The 24509-nt window shown below is 42.9% G+C and overlaps 1 protein-coding gene across 4 annotated transcripts in view; it reads right to left on the bottom strand.

Moving 5' to 3' along the window:
- The window catches only part of LOC141098551 (cytochrome P450 2K4-like), a 78529-nt gene that overhangs the window by 2708 nt on the left and 51312 nt on the right, over window positions 1-24509 (bottom strand). For all 4 annotated transcript variants that reach the window (XM_073586440.1, XM_073586438.1, XM_073586437.1 and 1 more), the window contains 8 exons: window positions 22627-22814; window positions 18591-18753; window positions 14656-14805; window positions 13429-13589; window positions 11981-12157; window positions 8957-9098; window positions 7608-7792; window positions 7217-7358 (listed from right to left, as the gene is read on the bottom strand). In XM_073586440.1, coding sequence (XP_073442541.1) covers window positions 7217-7358; window positions 7608-7792; window positions 8957-9098; window positions 11981-12157; window positions 13429-13589; window positions 14656-14805; window positions 18591-18753; window positions 22627-22800 — 1294 coding nt within the window. In that variant the 5' untranslated portion in view covers window positions 22801-22814. The remainder of the gene's footprint in view (window positions 1-7216; window positions 7359-7607; window positions 7793-8956; window positions 9099-11980; window positions 12158-13428; window positions 13590-14655; window positions 14806-18590; window positions 18754-22626; window positions 22815-24509) is intronic.

Here is a 24509-nt window from a genome sequence, read left to right as displayed (position 1 = left end):
GATGGGGGTGATGGAGCAGGCAGTGATGGGGTGATGGAGCAGACAATGAGGGGAGTGATGGGGGTGATGGAGCAGGCAGTGATGGGGTGATGGAGAAGGCAGTGATAGGGTGATGGAGCAGTCAATGATGGGGTGATGAAGCAGGCAATGAGGGGAGTGATGGGGGTGATGGAGCAGGCAATGATGGGGGTGATGGAGAAGGCAATGAGGGGAGTGATGGGGGTGATGGAGCAGGCAGTGATGGGGTGATGGAGAAGGCAGTGATAGGGTGATGGAGCAGGCAATGATGGGGGTGATGGAGCAGGCAATGATGGGGTGATGGAGCAGGCAATGAGGGGAGTGATGGGGTGATGGAGCAGGCAATGATGGGGGTGATGGAGCAGACAATTATGGGAGTGATGGAGCAGGCAGTGATGGGGCGATGGAGCAGACAATGATGGGAGTGATGGGGTGATGGAGCAGGCAGTGATGGGGTGATGGAGAAGGCAGTGATGGGGTGATGGAGCAGGCAATGATGGGGGTGATGGAGCAGGCAATGATGGGGTGATGGAGCAGACAATGATGGGGTGATGGAGCAGACAATGATGGGAGTGATGGGGTGATGGAGCAGGCAATGATGGGAGTGATGGGGAGAAGGCACAGTGATGTGGTGATGGAGAAGGCAGTGATGGGGAGAAGACAATGATGGGGTGATGGTCGAGAGGGCAATGATGGGGTGGTGGGTGAGAATGCAATGATGGTGGTGGTGGAAAGGGCAATAAATGGGGGTGGTGGTGGAGGAGGAAATGATGGAGGTGGTGGAATGGGCAATGATGGGAGTGGTGGGGGAGAAAGCAAAGATAGTGGTGGAGAAGAAAATGATGGAGGTGGGGGAGAGGACAATAATGGGATGCGAGGGGAGGAGGACAATGAGGGGTGTGGGGGATTGGGATGGGAGGAAGGGGGACTTATAATGGCCTTAGGAACAGGGGGAGGTGGAGGAAGACATTATCGTTTATTATGTCTAACACAGTCCCTTAGTATATAGTGTACTCACTAATTCTGTATAACACCATCCTTAGTTACATAGTTTCCTCTTTTATTATGTATAACACCGCCCCTTATTACCTACCATCCTCTCTAGTTATATATGGTGCCGTCCCTTATTATATAGCTTCCTCTGCTGTTATGTATAGTGCTGTCTCTTACATAGTGTATTTTTGTTATTTTTGTTATTCACAGCGCCCTCTTTTATTACATGGTCCCCTCTCTTGTTAGATATAAAATGACTGCTGATCGAGGAGCCGGTGACCAGACGACCAGTCCATCAGCTCCTCCATTAGAAAGGAAGCTTTCCCATGCTCCATCAGCCATCATTGCATTATACAGCTAACAAGACAGGACGGTATGTAATAAAAAACAGGGCTCTATATAATCCAATATGTAAGGGACGGAACTGTACATAACAAGAGAAGGCACTGTGTATGGGACAACAATATACATAATAAAGGAGACTATGTAATATATACCTGTATGTGTGTGTGTGGCTATATAATATCAATAATCTATCTATCTATATATATATATACACACACACGTAGCTTTGACGCCATAAAAGGAGGGGGGCCCGGACACATTTCTTGCACAGGGACCCCAAGCTGTCAGTGTCCGCCCCCTGTCCGCCAAAATAATTTGTACTTTCTGTTTTTTATCTGTCACATTATTAAAAATTATTATTAAAAAAGCCATTAGGTCTTCATCCAGCATCATCAAGCTAATACATACATATATATAGAGAACTGCAAGAAGTTGAAAGTCTAGAAATTTAGAAATAATAGCAGAGTTAGTAGCAGACTAAAAATTAGATCTTTGAGTGTAGTGTGGGCTCTTCGGATGCTTCCGAATTATCAACGACCAAAGGGGCGGCAAATTTTTCGACCGCCCCGGGCGCCACAAACAGTTGCTACGCCACTGAGTAAAACATATAACAGTAGTCAGCAAGTGCTGATGAAAAGATCATAGAATCATAGAATCATAGAATTGTAGAGTTGGAAGGGACCTCCTGGGCCATCTGGTCCAACCCCCTGCTCAAAGCAGGATTCGCTAAATCATCCCAGTCAGATGTCTGTCCAGCCTCTGTTTGAAGACTTCCATTGAAGGAGAACTCACCACTTCTCGTGGCAGCCTGTTCCACTCATTGATCACTCTAACTGTCAAAAAGTTTTTTCTAATATCTAATCTGTGTCTCCTCTCCCATTCAGTTTCATCCCATTGCTTCTAGTCTTTCCTTGTGCAAATGAGAATAAAGTTGATCCTTCTACAATGTGACAGCCCTTTAGATATTTGTAGACAGCTATTAAGTCTCCTCTCAGTCTTCTCTTTTGCAAACTAAACAATCCCAAATCCTGCAACCTTTCCTCATAAGACAGGGTTTGCAGACGGGTCACCATTCTGGTCGCCCTTTTCTGAACTTGCTCCAGTTTGTTGATGTCTTTTTTAAAATGTGGTGCCCAAAACTGGACACAATATTCCAGATGAGGTCTGACCAAAGAGGAGTAGAGGGAAATAATGACTTCACGTGATCTCGACTGTATGCTTCTGTTAATACATCCTAGAATTGCATTTGCCTTTTTTGCTGCTGCATCACACTGTTGACTCATATTCAGTCTGTGATCTATTAGTATACCCAAGTCTTTTTCACATGTGCTGTTGCTTAGGCCTATTCCTCCCATTCTGTATATGCTCTTTTCATTTTTATTGCCCAGATGTAGTACTTTGCATTTCTCCCTGTTAAAAACCATTTTGTTAGTTGCTGCCCACTTCTCCAGTTTATTTATATCTTTTTGAATCCTCTCTCTCTCTTCTCTAGTATTAGCTATCCCTCCTAGCTTTGTGTCATCAGCAAATTTAATCAGTTTACCCTCAATTCCTTCATCTAAATCGTTGATAAAGATGTTGAACAATACAGGGCCCAGGACAGAGCCCTGTGGTACCCCACTTGAGACATTCTTCCAACTGGATGTGCATCCATTTACAACCACTCTTTGGGTCCAATCAATAAGCCAGTTATGAATCCACCTAACAGTTGCCTTGTCCATTCCATACTTAGTCATTTTTTCAGTAAGGATTGTATGAGATACTTTGTCAAATGCTTTGCTGAAGTCAATATATACTATATCTACAGCATTTCCTTGATCCACCCAATCAGTGATTCCATCATAGAAGGAAATTAAGTTAGTCTGACATGACTTATTAGTTACAAACCCATGCTGACTCTGTTTAATCACTTCATTCTTATCCAGGTACTGACATACATGTTGTTTAATAATTTGTTCAAAGATCTTTCCTGGTATAGAAGTCAGACTCACCGGCCTATAGTTGCCTGGGTCCATCTTCTTCCCCTTTTTGAAGATAGGAACAACATTTGCTCTTCTCCAGTCTTCTGGGACTTCTCCTGTTCTCCAAGAATTTTCAAAGATTATGGAGAGGGGTTCCAAAATTTCTTCTGCTATCTCCTTCAGTACTCTGGGGTGTAATTCATCTGGACCTGGAGACTTGAATTCATTTAGGTTAGCTAAGTGTTTCCTTACTATCTTTCTGTTTATAGATATCCTGGATTCTTCTATTCCCTTAATAGGACAGTGAAGAACAGTTGATGTTACATTTCCTTTCTGAGAGAAAACAGATACAAAATAGGAATTTAAAAGTTCGGCCTTCTCAACATCCTGTCTTACCATTTCATCATTTTCATCCTGTAAAAATCCTATAGCATCTTTGACTTTTCTTTTACTTTTGACATATCCCCAAAATCCTTTATTATTGCTTTTGACATCTCTTGCAAGCCTCAATTCATTGTCAGCTTTAGCTAATCTGATTTGTGCCCTGCAGGTTCGGCAGACAGCATTATATTCTTCTTTAGATATGCCTCCCTCTTTCCATTTTATAAACATTTTTTTCTTCCTTTTTAGCATGTGCTTAAGTTCTGTGTTCATCCATCCTGGCTTCCTTAAATGCTTCCTATTCTTCCCTGTTTTTGGAATTGTTAACAATTGTGCTTTGAGAATTTCATTTTTCAAGATTTCCCATCCTTCCTGGACATTTTTGTCTTTAAGGATATCCAGCCATTGGATCCCTCCAATTCTCTTTCTGAAACCCTTAAAATCTGCCTTTCTGAAATCTAAACTTGACGTCTGAGTCTTCACAGGTCTTCCTCCTCTAGTTATCCAAAATTCTAAAATAGCATGGTCGCTACCTCCTAGGGTCCCAGCCACTTTTACCTCCTCAACCATTTCCTCCCTGTTTATAAGGATTAGATCCAAGGTAGCAGTTCCCCTTGTTTTCTCCCCTACCTTTTGGAAGATAAAGTTGTCAGCAAGAGAGGATAAGAATTTCCTTGACCTGTTAGTTTTGCCTGAGAGAGATTCCCAACAAATGTCTGGATAGTTGAAATCTCCCACGACCACTATGTCATATTTTTTGGAGAACTTGGCCATTTGATGCATAAAGAGTTCATCCATATCTTCAGCTTGCACAGGTGGTCTGTAGTAAATGCCTACAATGGTGTCCTTTCCATTGTTCTGTCCTTGCATTCTTACCCAAACAGTTTCCACAGAACTCCCAGTCTCTGAAGCTTCAATCTCTGTGCAGATATACACGTTTCTAACATACAATGCGACACCTCCTCCTCGTTTATCAAGTCTGTTTCTTGCAAATAAGTTGTATCCTTCTAGCCTTGTATTCCAATCATGTGTATTGTCCCACCAAGTTTCAGTGATTCCAATGACATCATATTTCTTTTCCTGCGTTAGTAGTTCCAATTCTCCTTGCTTGTTGCCCATGCTTTGTGCATTAGTATAGAAACATTTTAGTTTGTGATAGGTTTCTCTTTCTCCAATATTTGTATTAATTAGATTCTTTTGTCTTTGTTCTTCCTTTCCACTTCTAATAGCAGAGTTCTCAATAGCATTTGTCAGGTGTATGGCTTTTTCTGGTCTTTTGCTTCCCTTCCCATGTTGTTCTAGTTTAAAGCTCTCCTTACAAGTGTAGCAAGGCGACTTCCAAATACATGTTTTCCAGTCTTCGTAAGGTGCACCCCATCTCTAGCAAGTAGTCAATCGTAAAGGTAATTCACTCCGTGATCCAGAAATCCAAATCGTTGCTGACGGCACCATCGACGTAGCCAGTTGTTCACCTGCAGAATCTTATTCCACCTCCTTGTTCCATGGCCATCCACTGGAAGGCTGGAAGAGAAGACCACCTGCACTCCCAGTTCTTTCACTTTCTTGCCTAAGTCTTCAAAGTCTCTGCAGATGGTTTCCAGGTCGTTTTTTGCGGTGTCATTTGTTCCCACATGTAGTAGCAGGAATGGGTAGTCATCTGTAGGTCTGAAGAGTCCTGATATCCTGTCAGACACATCTTTAATTTTTGCACCTGGAAGACAACACATTTCTCTTGAAGTTATAGCCGGTCTGCAGATAGCGGCTTCCCCCATGACCACCACTCTCCGTTTCTTCTTCACAACATTTTTCTTTCTCCATCCAGGAGGACTCTGAAGGCGTACAAGGTTGCTGTTTGTGGGCAAAGTCTTATCCTGATGTATTTCTTCATCGTTTTCCTGCGTGAGAGCCTGGTACTGGTTCCTGAGAAGTATGGGTGCTGACTGCCTCCTGATTTTCCTGCTTCTCTGGGTCACATGTCTCCATTCCTCTGTTTCTTCAGGTGCACTTCAAATTTCTTCTCTTTCTGTAACATGAAGAGATAATTCTGCTCTGTCTAAGAACTCTTCACCTTCCTTAATGATCTTCAACGTAGCTAACCTCTCTTTGAGACTTTGCAACTTTTCCTCCAACAGGGACACAAGCTTGTATTTGTGGTATGTGAAGTTTGGCTTTTCCACTGGTAAGTCTGTGAACATGTAGCAAGAAATGCAGCTCACCAAGTGGCTCCTGGCCTCTTCCATATTGAGATCTCTTAAAGACGATGAAAGATGATCCAAAATTCGCGAGCCGACAGATGATAACAAATACAGGGTATCCCCTGGATATACACAGAGGCGCACTGAGGCTATGGGAATGCATTGCGGTCACAGGCGTAGCTGGGATTGCAATGGTGAAGCAGAGACCGATATCACAGGCAGTGGTCGCTTTGTAGTCTCCCCATGATTTGCACGGAGGTGTATGAAGGCCATAGGTGTGCATGGCTGTCACGGGCATGATGGTTGCTGCAATGCAGATTAAAAGATAAATTAAGTGCTAGCCTTGGACATGTTAGTATCCAAGGTGGATGTAGGGAAAACCTGCTCTGGATGTTGTGTGTGAAGCAGACTGCAGGATAGTAGTTTGTTGCAGTCTGTTCCATTCCGGGTCCAGGTTTCCCATGTGTCTGAAAGCCACAGATTGGTATGTTAAAAACCCTGCAGGAAAGGGTTAGTGAGTGCTTAGTGAGCCTCAGGTGTGTCAGGGCAAGAGAGAGGCCTGGCAACCCACAGTGGTGCTGTCATCCACAATGACTGGTCACAGATGTGGACAGGTCTTGTGCCCAGAAGGGAAAAGGAGGTAGACTGTCCTGTGCCGAAGGAAGGACTGGCGTGTGTCACAGCTGCAGACAGGAGGATGTCAAGGTCTGTGTATGGCTGTGAGGAAAGACTGTGATACAGCACTGCAGGACACCCACGGGAACCGGTAAGAGGTGGACTAGTGTGTGTCGTGACTGCAGATTAAAGGAGGCTGTAAGTGAGAGACATCGGCAGGGCGTGCAGTCGCCCAAGGAAACTGGACAAGGTGAGGTCCAGCATGTTTAGGGACTGTGATACAAAGCTGAGTACTATGAAGTGTTATTGACTGGTGAGCACTAATATTATTTGCACTTGTGTGAATTGGACTTTAATGCTGTGAGGAAACACTTGATTTTTTAAAAAAATAAGAGATCAAGCTGGTGACCCCACCCCCGAGGTCTCATTCCATTTTTTAAAAAATGAAAAAAGGACCAATTTCCATCAGTGTGCTGGATCAGATTTTCATCAGAGTTTAGCTAGTGTGTTCTAATTAGTTAGTCTGTGTTAATCACGTGATGTAATAGATCTAACGGAAAAGAGAAGAATTATCTGGGTAGAAAGGCAAAAGAAATTGTAAGAACACACTGCCATTCAATATGATTAGTCCAATGCATTAAGAGAATAAAACCTTTGATGGGAGAAGGACTGCAACTTTAAGCAAGAGACAATCATTCTAAATGTTACCTATTGAGAAGGGGACAAAGGTCTCACTTTTCTTGAAATTTCCTTTTGCGTCTAGAAAGTGTTCTGGATAAAACTCATCTGGTTTCTCAAAATAAGCTTTATCTCGGAGTATGGAGTGGAGCAGTGGGAGAATAACTGTGCCCTGTGGGGAAAAGAATCAGGTATACATGATAAAAGTTTCCTTGAGCCCTACCCTTAGCTAAGCCTCTGTTTAGAGAAGTGTTACTGATTTACAGTCCTCAAAAGCCACCAACAGGTCATGTTTTCAGAATTTCTTTAGCTTTGTCCAGATGAAATCCTGAAAATATGATCTGTTGGTGACACTTGAGGACTGGCGTCGGGGAACAGTGGCTTAAAGGAACCTTATATGAAGCTGATTTCTGTTTCCTACCTTTGGAAAAAAATACCCTCGGAATGTGACATCTTCAGAGGTTGCATGTGGGACACTATTAGGAGCAATGTCCCCAAACCGCTGAATCTCATGAACAACGGCATCTGTATACGGCATTTTTTTCCGATGCTCCATTTGAGGTTGGGCCGATCCGATCACTCGCTCAATTTCACTATGGACTTTCTCTACCAAGGAAGGAATAAGATATCACATATTTGTGTCTACAAAGCTGCGGATCAACAAAAAAATTTCAATGTCAACTTATGAGATGGTATCAGCCAGGAATAATAGTGTAGACATGCTGTCATCAGAAAGTATTACAAAATAAAACACTTAATTTTTTTTTTAAAAATGTGTCAACTTATGAAACAGTAAACAATGAAAATATTGCAGACTGTGGTTTTAAAAATATCTTATTTTACATTTTACTTAAAGTTTAATCTTATGACTGTAAATGAGCTAATATGTTTGTCAGAAATTTAATTTGTGTAACATTTTTAAGGATTTAAAGAAGTTACAACCCTCTTTGCATGAATGCCCTTGAATGGCTTCTTCCATTTTACACTCTGCAGAAAATTGAATCACATCACATCATAGGGAATAGCACAGCCAATAAGGAGGGAGTATTATAGTTTGTATAAAAGTAGAGGCAGGGAATGTAGCAGACATTTTGAGGTGATAGGGAGAAGAAATCATTACGCACTAAAGAAACTGTACAAATAGCATATGACGGCACATCAGGTAAGATGATTAGTGTGTGAATAAGAGATGGCATGCTTAGCATGTCATTCTCCGCAAGGAGAAACGATACTTCTTGGATATTGGTCAGATGCCTCTCACACAGCCAAACCAGATCTCACACTTCGCACTGACGAGGGGCAGTACCCCGAAACACAGTGTCTGCAAATTGAGATTCTGGTTTTGGCTTTTATCCTAAGTCATGTAACAAGGCTCGTTAAAGGGTCGACATTGACTTTTAGGATTGCTACTTCCAATCGGTGGCACTAGAATTCTAGTCCTCTTCCTCTCTGAAGAGACAATTTGTGATTTTAATAAAAGATAATAGTGACAAATACAATTTTCATGACAATTGGAGGCTTTGAAGTACATCCAATTTCCCGTAAATCAAATTTCCTGGGAAAATCCAGGTAACCTAGCAACTTCGAATTTCAAACAAATTCCCTCATCTCTATCCACAAAATAAAAAATAAAATAAAACCACAAAATGAAAAATGGGGGAAGGAGGGTAACCTCTTTTATGAACAAGTTTGTATTTATTTCTCAAAGTATACCTGGAATTCCTAGATCAAGTAAAAAATTTTCCTGTGGTTTCTAAATGTTTTTCTTACTTTGAATTTCTGGGTATTTTATCATCAGCAGAAGTCCCCATCTCAGGGTGGTCGATGTGGTCTCCATTCCAGCAACAAACAGGTTTCCTACCAGTGCTGTTAGGTTTTCATTGTGGAAATACTCGGTGGACTCAGGTTTTCCCTGAACAGCAGAAGAGAACAAAATCCCATTAAATATGGACCATGTTGGTCTTTCAAAAGACTAAAGAACATAAAAAAGTAGCTGATATTTTTTTCCAAAAACAGCAACTCTTCTGTCCATAAGTTGTTTTTGATGTTGCAGATTAGCCCCATTTATTTGTATGGAGCGAAGTTGCAATACCAAACAATATCCATCAACATGTCTTGTCTTTCTGGACATAAAGGGTCTGTTGAAGCATTGCACGGAGGTGCACTCCACTTACTAGAGTCACAGAATTTATTAAGTGGTGTTCATCTCTTAATTGTAATGCCTGCTGCAGCGCAGTAACGCACAGCCTCTACCAGTGGGTGCTGGTGGAGGAAAAAGGTTATCCTACCAGCGAAACATCACAGTGCAGTAGCACAGGCACCACTAGGTGGTGGAAGAGTTGTCAGGCAAGCCGGGGCAGCAACTGAGCAGGAACACAGTACCAGAGGAAACAGCAAAGCACGTGGTCGGTTACAAGCTAGAGAAGTCAAAGCCAGTCAGGAGCTGACATACCAGAGACGGGAGACAGTCAAAACAGGTCAGAGGACAAGCCGTGTCAATTACCAATGGGTCACAGCACAGGGAGCAGACACAAGACGAGTTGGATAACAAGAGGGCAGACATGGGAACTCACTGAATGCACAGAGGACGAATCAGGGTGTAAAGCGTCAGCCACTCAAGCCGGGGCAGGAATTATAACTGACGCTGCCTGCCGACAGCAGCGGACAGAAATAGTCAAACAGGTCCCAAAGTGAGGCAGAGAAAGTTAATCCCCGCATGACCAGGACAGGAGAGGATAACAAAGAACAAACCCCGACCTGGAACATGACATTAATGAATTCTGCACCCTCTATTCTAGCAAGATGCTTCACTTCCAAGGGCGTACATTACACAAAGATAGAACATGTGCCTACTATGAGGCTCTAGGAGATAGAGTTGATTAATCCCTTCCCTTCTGCTGCTAGGTATTCCGAGAAGCTGCACTGTAAGCAAACATGAGGATGGGAAATTCGTCTAAGGCCATGTTCACCTGTTTATTATTTGATCAGCAATTTACATCAGCGTCTGTAAGCCAAAACCAGGAGTGGATGATAAATGTAGAGGTCGTGTACCTGTTTCTATTACACTTTTTCTTTGATGGTAAATTTTTTAGCTCAATCGGGAGTAGAAAAAACACAAAGCCCTTCTGTTCTCGGTGGAAAAAATGGGACCATAATATTGGTCCATTTGTTTCTACAGTAATTTCTGTGTATACCTCTGAAATAAGTTCTTATCTAATCTTCTGATGTGTATCTGAGCTGTATATCTAAAGGCCCCGTCACACACAGCGAGATCGCCAGTGAGATCGCTGATTTTGTGACGCCACAGTGATCTCGCTAGCGATATTGGTGTGTGTGACATGTATCAGCGACCCCTGCCGGGTGTCGCTGATCGTGCTCGAATGTCCTGGGCCATTTTTTGATCATTGATCTCCCGTTGGCCAGCGCGCATCACTGCGTGTGACAGTGAGAGACCAACGATCAGCGACGCTGGGAGCTGGTTTCCAATGTAAACAGCTGGTATCTAAGAGTCGTGCGGCTCTTAGATACCTACTGTTTACATTGGAAACCAGTGTGCACACTGGTTTCTAAACAGCGGGTATCTAAGAGCTGTGCGGCTCTTAGATACCCACTGTTTACCTTGGATACCAGCTTGCTCGCTGGTCCTGATCGCTGGTGAGTCAGTCTATGTGACAGCTCACCAGCGATCAGCTAAGTAGGTCCCAGCGATCCCATCCACGTCGGATTGTTGGTGGGATCGCTGGGACATTGATGCGTGTAACGATGCCTTAATTCCTGCATGTATGAGGTTTTTGACGCTGTACTGAGTAATTACTCTGATCTGAGAACTGCAGCAACAATAAAATGACTGCGCCTAACTCTGAAAAGAATGGGGGAGCAGTTACAGCAGTTGAAATGTTAGCATCTGTTTCTGGGATCGGCTATCCCAAGTCCACAGCTTTCCCAGAAACAAAGACAACTAACAAATATGTTACTGTCATCTGAGAACAGCAGTCATGTCATGATTCTCAGATAATAGTAATTATGTTAAGTGCTCAGCAGGTAAGGGCACCAGAGCTGCAGTGATTTCATCAAGCGACATGTTCTCATCACTGGAGGAATTCACAACATCAGTCCTGGTGTCTGTATCTAATAAGTAATCACCAGGAATTACAGTGATCTGAGTGCTGCAGCCACAATGGCATGACTGCTTCACACAGGTCACAGCAGTTACCGGTGAGCGCTCCTCAGGTGTGGGCACCAGCGCTGCGGTGACGACTTCATCAAGCAGTCAGTACATGTCACTGGATGAAATCACTGCCACAACCTTGGTGCTGGATCTGGTATGTGCTCACTGCTGATTACTGTGATCTGAGCACCGTCGGTTCCACTCAAATCACGGTCATTACTGGAGAAAGTGGGAAATTGAGGGTGTGTCCAGTTAACAACTGAGGCAGCCACATCATAGGAGATAGGGTTGGACACCAAATGCAGTCACCTGGGCCTATTGCACTTGTGTTGTTCTCTGACACTTACACACCAGTAAATACACATTGGCAGCCCACATTGGCTGAATAAAACTAAAGTTACTCAATTTTGTATTTCTGCACCTATTAATGAACTTGTCAATATACATTCAAAACATTAAAAAGAGATGATTTTATGACTTTTATATCAATATTTAACCAGCAAGTGTTTGTTATTTGAGTTGAAGTCTTTGAGGGTTTGGCTAGAATTCCACTACATTGTGTCTAACGTGTTTCACGAGACATTCCAGGCTATGATAAAATTCATCCTCGATATAACGCATCGTACCTCTTCTTGCTTGGCCAGGAAGGCATCAATAAGGTTCCTCTGGTCATTTATGTCCAATTCTTTCTTCTGTTTTGTAAATGTCGCTGTTATAAATTTTTGAAACTCTATCATATTTCCAAAAATTGTTCTGTGAGGTCCGGGGAGCAAACCCATCAATGTCGGGAAACTGTTATACAACTAAACAAAAAGAAAAAAGTAACAATGAATGCTGACATAGTGTAATGGAAGGCACCATATACATTCATTTGTTAAATACAACCGGGAAAGGCGCTGTCCAAATTGTAAAAATTATTAAGGCTCTCAGTACCATACAGCTGTTATCTACATATACCATATTTTACGGATTATAAGATGCACTTTTTTCCCCCATATTTGGGGGGAAAATGGGGGTGCGTATTATAATGCGTATATACCCTACCTGTACCGTTGCTGAAGGCCGCAGGCTGGGATGAGGGGATGCCCGGCGGTGCTGTGGGTGCTCGACGGTACTGTGCAAGAGTCTTCCTTGCCATGCAGTGGTCTCCAGTGCTGCTGCGGGGTCTCCGTTGCTATGGGGGGCTCTGTTGACATTTTGTGAGAGGCCAGAACCCCCCCGCAGTTCCATGATTTCCTGTGCGGTAGACTCCGGGAAAATGCCTGCCGGGGGGCGGCGCATGCGCAGATGGAGTTCTCGGCACCAAGATCTTGGGAGATGAGATCTCAGCGTGAAATCTCTTCTCCCGGGCAATTTCCCCGAGTCTTCCGCACATGAAACCATGGAACTGCTGGTGGCTCTGGCCTTTCACAAAATGTCAGCAGAGCCCCTCTGCAGCACCGGGGACAGGGAACAAAGGCAGCACCAACACCGGGGACAGAGTGCAGTGGCAGCACCGAGGACAGAGCCCAGCGGCAGCAACGGGGACAGAGCGGCGCGCCGCACATCAGAACACCCCCTAATTCCAGCCTGCGGCCTGCAGCAACGCTACATGCTTGCCTCCTCCAGCAGCGACCCTGGGACCCCGCTTCACCGCAGCCACCACCCCCGGTAAGCAATAAGACGCATGGATTATAAGAAGCACCACCATTTTATTAAAGAAAAGTTTTTTTCCTATTTTTCTCCTCAAAATTTGGGGTGCATCTTATAATCCGGAGAGTCTCATAATCCAAAAACTACGGTAAATGGGTACTCCAATAAACACATAGTACACAAGAGGTGATCACTGTATGATTACTGGGGTCCAACTTTATACACTTCTTTCCTTTGATGATTGGATATTCTAGTCTTCAAGCCCCCAGAGATCAAGCACTTATCACCTATCCTGTGAAATGTATTTAGCTCTCAAAATATTAAAGATCAATAAGAATTTTAAAAAATCCAAACTGCTTATGTGCACGTTGGAAAATTTATTTTTATCAAAACTATTACTAGAAAAAAAAGTATAAAATATATAACAAAAATTTAGACTTACCCGGATCCACGGGCTCCCCAGGAGTCTAATATTTTCATTAATTAAGCCAATAAGTTTTAATATAGTGGGATCTTCGTACTCAAATCTATGGCTGAGTAGTATAGCCACAATTATATTGGCCACGGCCGCATTTATGCTGGTCAGGTTATCAAATGGCTTTCCTGAAAAAGTAGAAAATATGTAAATTTAAAAAAAAACAAAAAAACTTTTTGTTTTGTAAAAACGATATAGTATATGTATGATTTACGCGTACATGTGCAACATATTTTTGGGAAAAAACTCGATATGGACAAATCTTTTGAAAGATGAGATTTGTCCAATTGATTGTGGATTCTCTCTTTGGACCCCTTGTTCTAATTTCACAGGTTGTCTGATAATGCTATGGCCTTATTACTTGATTTACATTCTAGTCCACCTACAAACAGTCAAAGGGCTCTCGCTCACATGTAAGAAACTCGGACGAGTCTCGCATCTCAGTACTTGGCACTCAGATCGGAGCGTTCAGCTGCATAGAAATACATGCAGCTGAATGCTCCGATCCGAGTGCTGGTGGTATTGCCATGCGAGACTTGTCCGAGTTTCTCACATGTGAGTATGAGCCCTTAGGTTGCTGTTCGGGATGTCTGCAGATCTGTACTATCTTGAACCAGTCATCTATAGGGGAATATTGGAGGACTGCTGGTCTCAAGTCCAAAACTTTAGGGTCAGGAATGGTTACTGTGATTTTGTTGGACGTATCATATTGGGACAGTATCATTCAATATTGATCTGTGATTGAGCGCTAACAGTGAGCTACACAACTTCATGATCCACTATCTTCTCTAGTTTCAGGTTCAATATCTGAATTGTCTGCTCTTTGCCACACAGGAAATTATTTCTCAGCCAATCACTGACTGTGGTGGGTCAACCAGTGATTGGCTCAGCAGTCAATTTCATTGTTTTTCCGAGAAGGGGCCAGGAAGTATACATTAGCAGAAACCTGGGAACAAAAGTGGAGGATAGTTCATGAAGAGAGAATAACACAAGCACTAGGTCATCTAACTCTGAGGTGGAGTAGAACAACGCTATGAACCATAAAAAATGTAATTATGCTAAATGAAATACCTGGGCACTTTAGTAGACTCTTTTTTTAGGCCCAGGAGCTTCCTGTTACCTCTATCATTAATGCATATACTATTACTATTTTCCTCCTGTAATTACACATATTCCTAGAAATGAGACACTTACCATCGTGTGATTTCAACTTCTGCACTAAATACTCGGCCTCCTCGATGATCTTGTCTTCAATGGTTTTCTTTCCCATTCCATAATCTCGTAGGGTGGAAAGAGTAAATCTTCTCATCACTTTCCAATTCTCTCCATTGGAAAATACAACACCTGAACACAAAGGATACATGTTTTATCTATCCATAAAACATGGGATATAAAGATTTAATGCATACACAAGCCCTTAAAGGGAGTCTGATGGGTGTCTATGCCCGACTATCAAATTAATCACTAATGGTGGTGCTTCTTACGCCAGAAAAGTTATTCTAGTCCCCTACTGTTGTTCAATGAGCATCTGGTTTGATGTCATCAAGGAGGTTCCCAATGTATTCACTCTAACTTTTATATTACCATAAATTTTATAGCTGTGCTGTACATCATTCCCAGATTTGTAATTTAATTCACATCTCCTGTAGAATATGTACGGTATTATTCATGCATCATGTAGCAATGTACTATATAATTGTCTAATTCTGTCTGTGAACATTTTCCATGTTTCTGCACAAATGCGCCGAAAACAATATAAGGATTTCACAAAAAGTTCAAAAAATTATATATGAGAACCAAATCAAACAATTAATTACAAAATATTAGACTTTGTAAGTTTTTAAAAGAGGAAAATAATTCAATATCACATGACTGCCTGAAAAAAGTATGCAAACTTTTGATGTTAGCAGAGAATTTGAAGGTGAAATTAGTGTCTTGTCTTTTCGATCAATAGGATGAGAACTATCAAAGTCTGATCTTCATAACACATGTCTGTATAGGTTTATCACAAGGAAGATTTCTATGGAGCTTGAGAAAACTGTTATTGATGTGCATCAAGTTGTAAAAATTGGACTCCACCAACCACAGTTAGAAAAATTTGTGTACAAATACAGGAAACACAATACAAAGTGTACTATCATAATTCATGTGGCAAGGCTCGTTGAAGGGTCAGTATTGACTTTTAGGTTTGTTACTTCCATTAGGTGGAACTAGAGCTAAGGGTCTTTTACACTTTTACACATACCTGCGACCGGACCCCCCCCCGCTGGATACCGCTGATCGCGCTTGAATGTCCTGGGCCATTTCTTCCTCGTTGGCGTCCCGCTGGTGCCGATTAGTGACGCATGGACGCAGGTGGAAGTAGTCATCATCTCTGCGGTGTGACAGGTAAGAGCGACCGCCGACAGATCGCTTATTGTTGCTGCGTCGCTGGTGAGATCTGCCTGTTTGGCATCTCACTAGCGACCATTTAGTGATGCACCAGCGATCCTGACTAGGTCGTATCGTTGTCGGGATTGCTGGTACATCACAAAATGTAACAGGACCCTTACATTCCTTTTGCACTCTGAAAAGGAAATGTCCTAATTAACTTTATGAGAGAAGCATTGGATTGCTTTTATTTCTCCTTACCCTGGCATGTCACTTTCCACAAGGAGAATGGTTACCCCTTAACCACAGCCAAATCATATTTCATGATTTGCACTGAGAAAGCGGCAACAACAAAAAACAAGTGTATAAAAATTAAGATTAGGTTTTATCCTAAGTCTTGTTGCAATGCTTGATAAAGGGTTTATATTAAATTTTTATGATTGCTGCTTCCAATATGTGGCACTAGAGTTCTAGTCAGTATTGTCACTCTCTACAAGTAAAGATATTACCCCTTACACCTACAAAAATCACTCAAAAAGTAGGGCATGTCATGGTCTGTGAGGTCACAAAGAGACCTAAAGCAACCACTAAACAACTAAGGGCCTCTCTTACATCCACCAATGTTAATGTTCATGAGTCTATCATCAGGAGGACACTGAGCGACAATAGTGTGCATGGCTGGTTTACTAGAATTTAAGTTACATTTTGTGAATCAACAGTACAAGTGAAGATAATATTTTTTGTAATATTGCCATGCTTCTGGTTTCAAACCCTTGAGCCTGTGTTTTTTGGCTGACTTCTCTCGTCGAGCCACAGCAGACAAACCTTTTCTATGGGTGTTTAGGTTCTGTTGGCTGCAGTCTGTTAAGCTTAACACAGGTGTTTTCATTTGTCTGCCCTATCACTTTTTGGGTATGGCTTTAGATACTATCCCCCTTCTGGTACTTTCTGCTGGTGATGGTCTCCTTTAAAGCCATTGAGTGAAAATCCAGCTAGGGTTTATCTCTTTGCTGTTTCTGTTTCCTTACTCTGCACATAGCTTCTGTTCCGTTTTGGGAAGTAAGTGGCACATTATCTAACTGCACACACTTCATACAAAATTTTCTATTCTGTGGCTTAATTTATTCACTCTGGGATTTCTACTTTTTTTCAGCACACTTTCCCATTTGTGGGTAATTTACTCTTTGCTCTGCCTTCCTGTTCTTTAGGAGGAACATAAAGGCCTTTCAAGCAGCAAGTTATCATTGTGTAGACCGTGGTTGTGGACACCTCAGATGATGCAGGAACCACTACTGACTCTGGTCTGTACAGAAACCGGCAGGGTCAGTTGCAATTTCTAGCTTTACCTATTATCTTGAATATTACAAAATGTATTATTTTCAAGTATACTAATGATTTGTAACATAATGCAAAACAACAAGAGTGTTACTCTTTAAGCCACTGCTCTAAAAAAAACAAACAGTGCTAACTATTTGCAGTCTGCTAGAAATCACCTCGCCAACCAGAAGGTGACAATGACACAAAACGAACCAGTTGTTCTGCACAAGAATGGTTAGAGAATAATAAAGTTACAGTTTTGTAATGTCCAAGTCAAGTTCCCCACCGTAATCCTAAAAAGATGTAGATGGACCTAAAGCAAGCAGTTCATGGCTTAAAGCCCTCCAAAATAACAAAATTGAAGATTACTGATGAGCGAGTATGCTCATTACTCGAGTTTTCCGAGCATGCTCTGGTGTTCTCCGAGTATTTTGGGCATGCTCAGAGATTTAGTTTGTGTCGCCGCAGCTGATTTTTAAAAACAGCTTTCATGCATCTTGGCTGCTTTCCACCAGTCTTTAACACTGCTTCTGGCATAAAAATTTAAGCAGTTCTTCTTTGTTTGATGGCTTGTGACTATTCATCATCCTCTTGATCACATTCCAGAGGTTTTCAATGGGTTTAGGTCTGAAGAATGGGATGCCCATGACAGAGTTTTGATGTGGTGGTCTCTTAATTTTTTCCAGAGCTGTATATATATACACTGTATATATTTATATATGAAACTCATTTTTAAAAGATAGATTAAAAAGATAAAAAGACTGAATATAAAATGTATGTAACACAGGCTGGGCTTACCTTGGAGGGGCATATCTAATTGACTATTGGGTGTTCGCTGGAGCTTCTGATGGGGAGGATAGGCTTTACTGCCGGTAGTCACCAGGTTTTACTCCACGACAGTCCCTGGGACTGGCAGAGGGCCGGGTACGAGGTACAGAAGGGTGAGACAGAGTCATATTCAGATGGTCTAATGTTGAGGCAGGCAGTACATAATCAGAAAATGTAATTAAGGTCAGGAGCAGAGACATCAGGCAGGACGGATAACAAGCCGGGTCATTAATGGCAATACTACAGAAGAATACATACATGTCTGCTATCAGACCTGGATGAGTGGTAGGTGGAGCTGCCTAATATAGGCCCTACTAACACAGGATAGGCCAGGGAAGCTTATCTCTGCAGGACACAGCAGGGTTAAATTCCTGCACAGACCGGTCATGCCCAATAAGACCAGATGGATAACACATGTGAGCGTAGCAATGCTGAGGAGTGCAAGATGAAACAAACTTAACCAAACTGCCTTCCACGAGGAGAAACCGAATGGTGAGTGGTGTGTTGCTGAAAAGACATGCAAGTTGCCACCATGACAATGTAATTACAATTGACTAATTTTTTTTGTAGGGTTGGCATGTTAGCATTAGATGAAAAACATAAAATCTGCTTACCGTTGTTATTTAATAATTTGGTGATTACAGGAGCACGGGGACGGTCAGAAAACACATCTGCATGGTTGATGAGCGCATCCTTAACAGCTTCATAACCACAGAGGACAACTATTTTTCTCATGCCAATCTGGACACTGAAGACCGGACCGTATGTCTTAGAAAGCTGTGGACACAAGATACATCATAATTTTGTAAAGTCACTTGAAGAGGAAGGGTCATCTCTCCTCCTGACATGGACATTTTCACTAAATGAGTGGTACTTAATAGATGGCGGGGACAACCCTCAGATGAAAAAATTGACGTAAGAAAATTTATGTGGGGTGTAAATTATAGAGTAAATATTTGCCGGCTCATAGCTACTATCATTTTCAAGTTGTGCTGCTGTGGCTGATGCAATAGATCACGCCTCTCAATAAATTTCGCACAATTTAATAATTACACTAAGGGTTAAAACTAGAGATTAGCTAACCTGAACTTTAAAGTTCGGGGATCGTATTGGACACCCAGTGTCTGCTGCTGAATTCCGAACCTGGACTTCCAGTTTGGATGTGGAAAAATAGAGCGAGAGATATAGAGAGATTAATTCTGTGGGAGTACTCTGCTTCCTTAAGACTTGAGTATTAAGCACTAGTTTTAAGTAAATGTGTCCTTTTGTCTTCACAAGCTCATCATCACTATTGTCTTTGTTTGCAAAGTCTAGGTTCACATCACATTTGAGCTGCACGTAAATGGCTCTTTTGGGTCTTCCATTTGAAGCCCAGAAAAACAAGATTCCGGCCAATCAACTGATGAGGCCATTGATTTTTGTGCTCTGTCTCATCCTATTTTCGGTCATGTCGGTCTTTTTTAAATGGTCACAAAAATACAATCATCCACACTTTGTGTGCCCCTCAAAGAGGTGGACAATGCCAAGAATGGAGTCAGACAGAGCACAAAAGTGACTCCATCTGCTTTATTAAAGTCATTGGCCATGTTGATGGTTATGTTTTAATTCCATTTTCAGGGCTTCAGATGGAAGCCCCGACAGAGTGACTGACTTGTGGCAAAAACATGATGTTGAACTGGTCTAACTCAACTCAACATCCACCATTATGGTATGTGCAAAGAAATATTCTTTTAGACATTCAACAACAACTAATTTTCTAGTGGAAACTGAGTCATGAAATGCTCCTTCTCTGGACATGTGTACAGAGCGACACAAAATCACCAGAAAATGAGGATAATGCACTGCAATGTCAAAATGACTTTGCTGTGCACATGTTCAGGCTTATGTTACGTCTTTCAACAGCTTCATGGTTTGGAAACAGTGATGAGGTTAAAAGAAACAACATGCTCAACTGTCGGGAGATTCCACTTTGAAGTCACTCGAAAATTAATATAAATTATTGAAAAAATTGCAGTTGCTGCAAAAATGACTGCAAAACCGCCATGTAAGCCACTTCAGGAAAAAGACAAATGGCTTTTTCCTGAAACTGCTTCACCTGGGAAAACCTCTGTGGGTCTGCTGTTGTCTTGTGAATGCTGTATGCTCATGCCCTTTGAGGAGTTTTTGGAGGACTTCTTTTCCTGGCATGGCTATGAAGAGTTTTTTTCATGTTTTTGCAGAGGTTCTTTTTTGCATCACATTTTGCTTGGACAGTGCCTTGATTGGAAAGGAATCCACCACCGGTAGCCACTTCAAAGAAATTAAATACACTGGAACTGGGCACAGAGTCGCTTTGCAAAGTTTTTTATGGCAGAAAATGAGCAGAACCTTCATGTTTCTGAGGAGTTTTGAGTTTCTGTGGAGGATCTGAAGAGTTTCTGTGGTACTTGCAGGTACGCAGGATGCAGTGATGAGTCGCGAGACGGTTTGGTGCTTTTTATAATAACTTTTATAGGCCTAGAGGTAACGATCCTCAGTCAGAGCCTGACCAACAAAAGTGGTAACAAGGGTTGCCCTCGCAGTGGCTCTATACAAGCAAACACAAACGGGGTAGAACACAACTACGTCCGGCAATAGCCGGTCACTATAGGGCCGCGGTATGGCCGACTACGGGTCCTTAATTATATAGTCAACTTAGCTGTCCAGACATCCCTCGCCGTTCAGGATGGTGGTCTTTCGGCGTAGCAGTTGCTGGGCCCAGTTGCTGAAGCGTTGACGAAGTCTTCGAGTGCTCCGGCGCTCTGATGACACTGGAGCACCACAGGCCCCGACGGAGTCCTTGGATGGATGGGCCGCAGCCCCTGGACTGCGGAAAGCAGCAGCGATGTGGGGTTGCGATGGACAGGCCACCTGCGCAGCTGACAGCTGCAATGGGGAATCCGCGGCAAGCAGAGGCTCGGTCCATGCCACGGACCGGAGCGGGACAGTGGTGGCCGCCGACGGCACTGGACTTGCTGGGGTCACTGGTGAGAGCAGGGCAGCTGTGGATGGCGGGGAACAGGCCGCAGCCGCGGGCTGGAGCGAGGCGGCAGCGGGCGACAGCAGGTAGGCCGCAGCCGCGGGCTGAGGTGAGGCGGCAGCGGCCGCAGGCTGAGCTGGGGCTGCAGTGGCCGTGGGCTGGAGCGGGGCAGCAAGTCCCGGATGGTCGTCTTGGCGCCGTCCCTCTGGAGTCCTCAGTGAGCGTCTTCCCTGGCACTGGTAAGTTGCTCTAGCTTTCAGTCGCTCCCACGGTCTCCTGCTGCCTCTGTCCCGGTCTGCTGACTCATCATCACGGGCGTTCCCCGCCCCCTTTATACTGGCCCCTCCCCCAGCCCATCTGTCTGTCATAACGGTATGTCCCTGAACTCTGTCCCCCCGGGAATAGTTTCCCCCGGTACCTAGATGACGGCTCCCTTGGTTCCGGCCCGGACACTCGACAGGGGCCTTTCCTCCCACATTTCCACTCAGCTTCTGCTTCAAAAACTCCTTTAAAACTGTGTGCACAAAGCCAAAAATTTTCACAGCCAATGAACTCACTTCATCTAACTGACGTAAGGTTGAGCTCCATGGAAGAATTTTTAATGGCGCTAGCACTGATTTCAGTTAGGTGAAGTGAGTTCATTAGCTGCAAAAGTAAAAACTTTCTCACACTTGCAGTCTTGTCAGACAGCTTATAGGAGTTCACTGCAAGACACTGAGAAGTGGTAGTACAAGCTGCTCAGTGTCTCTGCTTGATGGCAGGCTGTATGGTCACATCAAGCAACCATGCAGCTTGCCATCTAGATGTAGCAGAGCTAGACCCGTCATGGGACAAATGGATTATATTCTCTGAGGACAGGTGAGGAATATTATTTGTTATTTTAATTTTCTTGCAGGGGACAATGGTGTCACTGGAATATGTGATGCACTAAGTATGGTTTAATTAAGATTTATTAAAGGAGTCTGTGTCTTTTTTCAATTAAACAACTTTTTTCTGGGTGTGTGTGTTTTTATACACTAGGACAATGGACTTAGTAATGGGGGGCATCCTCTAAGCTTAATGCCACCTGACAATACAAAGGTGACATCAACCCCCCACCAACTATTACCCCACTTGCCGTCGCATCAGGGCAAGTGAGAAGAGCAGGGCTAAGTGCCTGATGTTTTCAACCTGGGGGTGGGGTCAATATCAATGGCCCCTTCCAAGGCTATTAATAGCAGCCTGCAGCTGTCTGCCTAGCCTTTGGTGGTTATTAATTATAGGGGGAACCTACAACATTTTTGGGGGTTTCCTGTATTTTAATAGCCAGTAAAGGCATAAAGCTGAGTTGATATTAATAGTCTTTGAAGCTCCATGGGTATTACCCTCATCCCAGGTGGGGCACAAAGAATCTCCCTTCAACTCATCCTATAATGATTCCCTATTCTACAGAGAGTAAATTAGAGGACTGTACAGACTGTGCATTTTATGAAGCTCGACTGACCTAACAGCTTCATGATAGCTTTAAATGGAACTTGGCTTTATGGTTTCCTTCTATTTGAGGTCCATAAATGTGTCAGATAAAAATAAATATCTATGTTTAATCAGGCCCTTGGGAGTGGTGCAATTTGACAATGTGCCCCTTGTTCAAGAAATGGCCATGCGCTCCTTACCTCCATGAAAGTTTTATACGGTTTCGACATGTCCATCGTGAGAACATTCCCAATGATCGGTAAAGGTTTTGGTCCAGGTGGGAAATTTTTGTAATTTTCCTTTTTTGGGCTCTTAAAAGCAATGGCCAAAAACAAAATAACACCGATGGTGAGGAGAACAGTGACCAGGTCCATGGTGCTTGTCAAATCTAGAAAAGGAGAACAAGAACTGAGAAATGTTGTATTCATATATTTAGAAGGGTTGATTCATTATCAATAGGTAAAATTGCAAAGTTCTTGTGCAAAAAAAAAAAAGTAACTTTGCAACTTACTTCCTAGTGTAAAGAAAACCAACTATTTTCTCAAGAACTGAGAACTTTTGAAATTCTATAGTTCTACTCTTAATCTACGTTTCCTGGCCATCTGTGCAGAATATCAGTGGTGACTTGTTTTTTAGGAACAAAGCACGTATTTGACAGCTCATTGCCATACATCTTAGGCCTGTTTCACACTTCCGTTTTTGTGTCCGCCAAACGGATCCGTTTCCGTTTTTTGACGGAAACTGATGCAAACGGATCCGTTTTTTTAAAAATGGATCCGTTTTTTTGACGGATCCGCGGTAACCGTAATGGAAGTCTATGGGACAAAAAAACGGATCCTGCAAAAAATGGCGAATCCGTTTTTTTACGGAAAACAACGGATTTTGACGGATTTGAAAAAACGGAAGTGTGAAACAGGCCTTACAAGCGCTGATCTCAGAATGTCTGGGTCACTAAAACATCACAATACACCCCACAACTACTGCATGTCCTAATCATACACGTCTCAGCTGCTGCAGAGCATCGTAATACACACCTGAGCTCAGGGGTGGTTACAAATAACAGAGGGGTCCAGTGCCAGGACAATGTATAAGTCTCATCATAATGCACCATTCTACTTGTGTTGGAGGCGGACGTGAGCCCCCTTACCAGCTGCTGCACAACCTCATAATACACACCTCAGCTATTGCAGAACCTCATAACACACCTCAGTCTCTGCAGAACATCATAATGCATCTCAGCTGCTGTAAAACCTCATAACACACGTCAGTCACTGCAGAACCTCATAATACATCTCAGCTGCTGTAGAACCTCATAATACACTCAGTCACTGCAGAACCTCATAATACATCTCAGTCACTGCAGAACCTCATAATAAACCTCAGTCACTGCAGAACCTCATAATACATCTCAGCTGCTGTAGAACCTCATAATAAACCTCACTCACTGCAGAACCTCATAATACACCTCAGTCACTGCAGAACCTCATAATACATCTCAGCTGCTGTAGAACCTCATAATACACCTCAGTCACTGCAGAACCTCATAATACATCTCAGCTGCTGTAGAACCTCATAATACACCTCAGTCACTGCAGAACCTCATAATAAACCTCACTCACTGCAGAACCTCATAATACACCTCAGTCACTGCAGAACCTCATAATACACTCAGCTGCTGTAGAACCTCATAATACACCTCAGTCACTGCAGAACCTCATAATAAACCTCACTCACTGCAGAACCTCATAATACACCTCAGTCACTGCAGAACCTCATAATAAACCTCACTCACTGCAGAACCTCATAATACACCTCAGTCACTGCAGAACCTCATAATACACTCAGCTCCTGTAGAACCTCATAATACACCTCAGTCACTGCAGAACCTCATAATAAACCTCACTCACTGCAGAACCTCATAATACACCTCAGTCACTGCAGAACCTCATAATAAACCTCACTCACTGCAGAACCTCATAATACACCTCAGTCACTGCAGAACCTCATAATACATCTCAGCTGCTGTAGAACCTCATTACACACTTCAGTCACTGCAGAACCTCATAATACACCTCAGTCACTG

Source organism: Dendrobates tinctorius, unplaced genomic scaffold (assembly GCF_039654945.1).
Source record: "Dendrobates tinctorius isolate UK_male_01 unplaced genomic scaffold, ASM3965494v1 ptg000093l, whole genome shotgun sequence".
NCBI classification, from domain to species: domain Eukaryota; kingdom Metazoa; phylum Chordata; class Amphibia; order Anura; family Dendrobatidae; genus Dendrobates; species Dendrobates tinctorius.
This window is presented reverse-complemented; position numbering and strand designations above follow the sequence as displayed.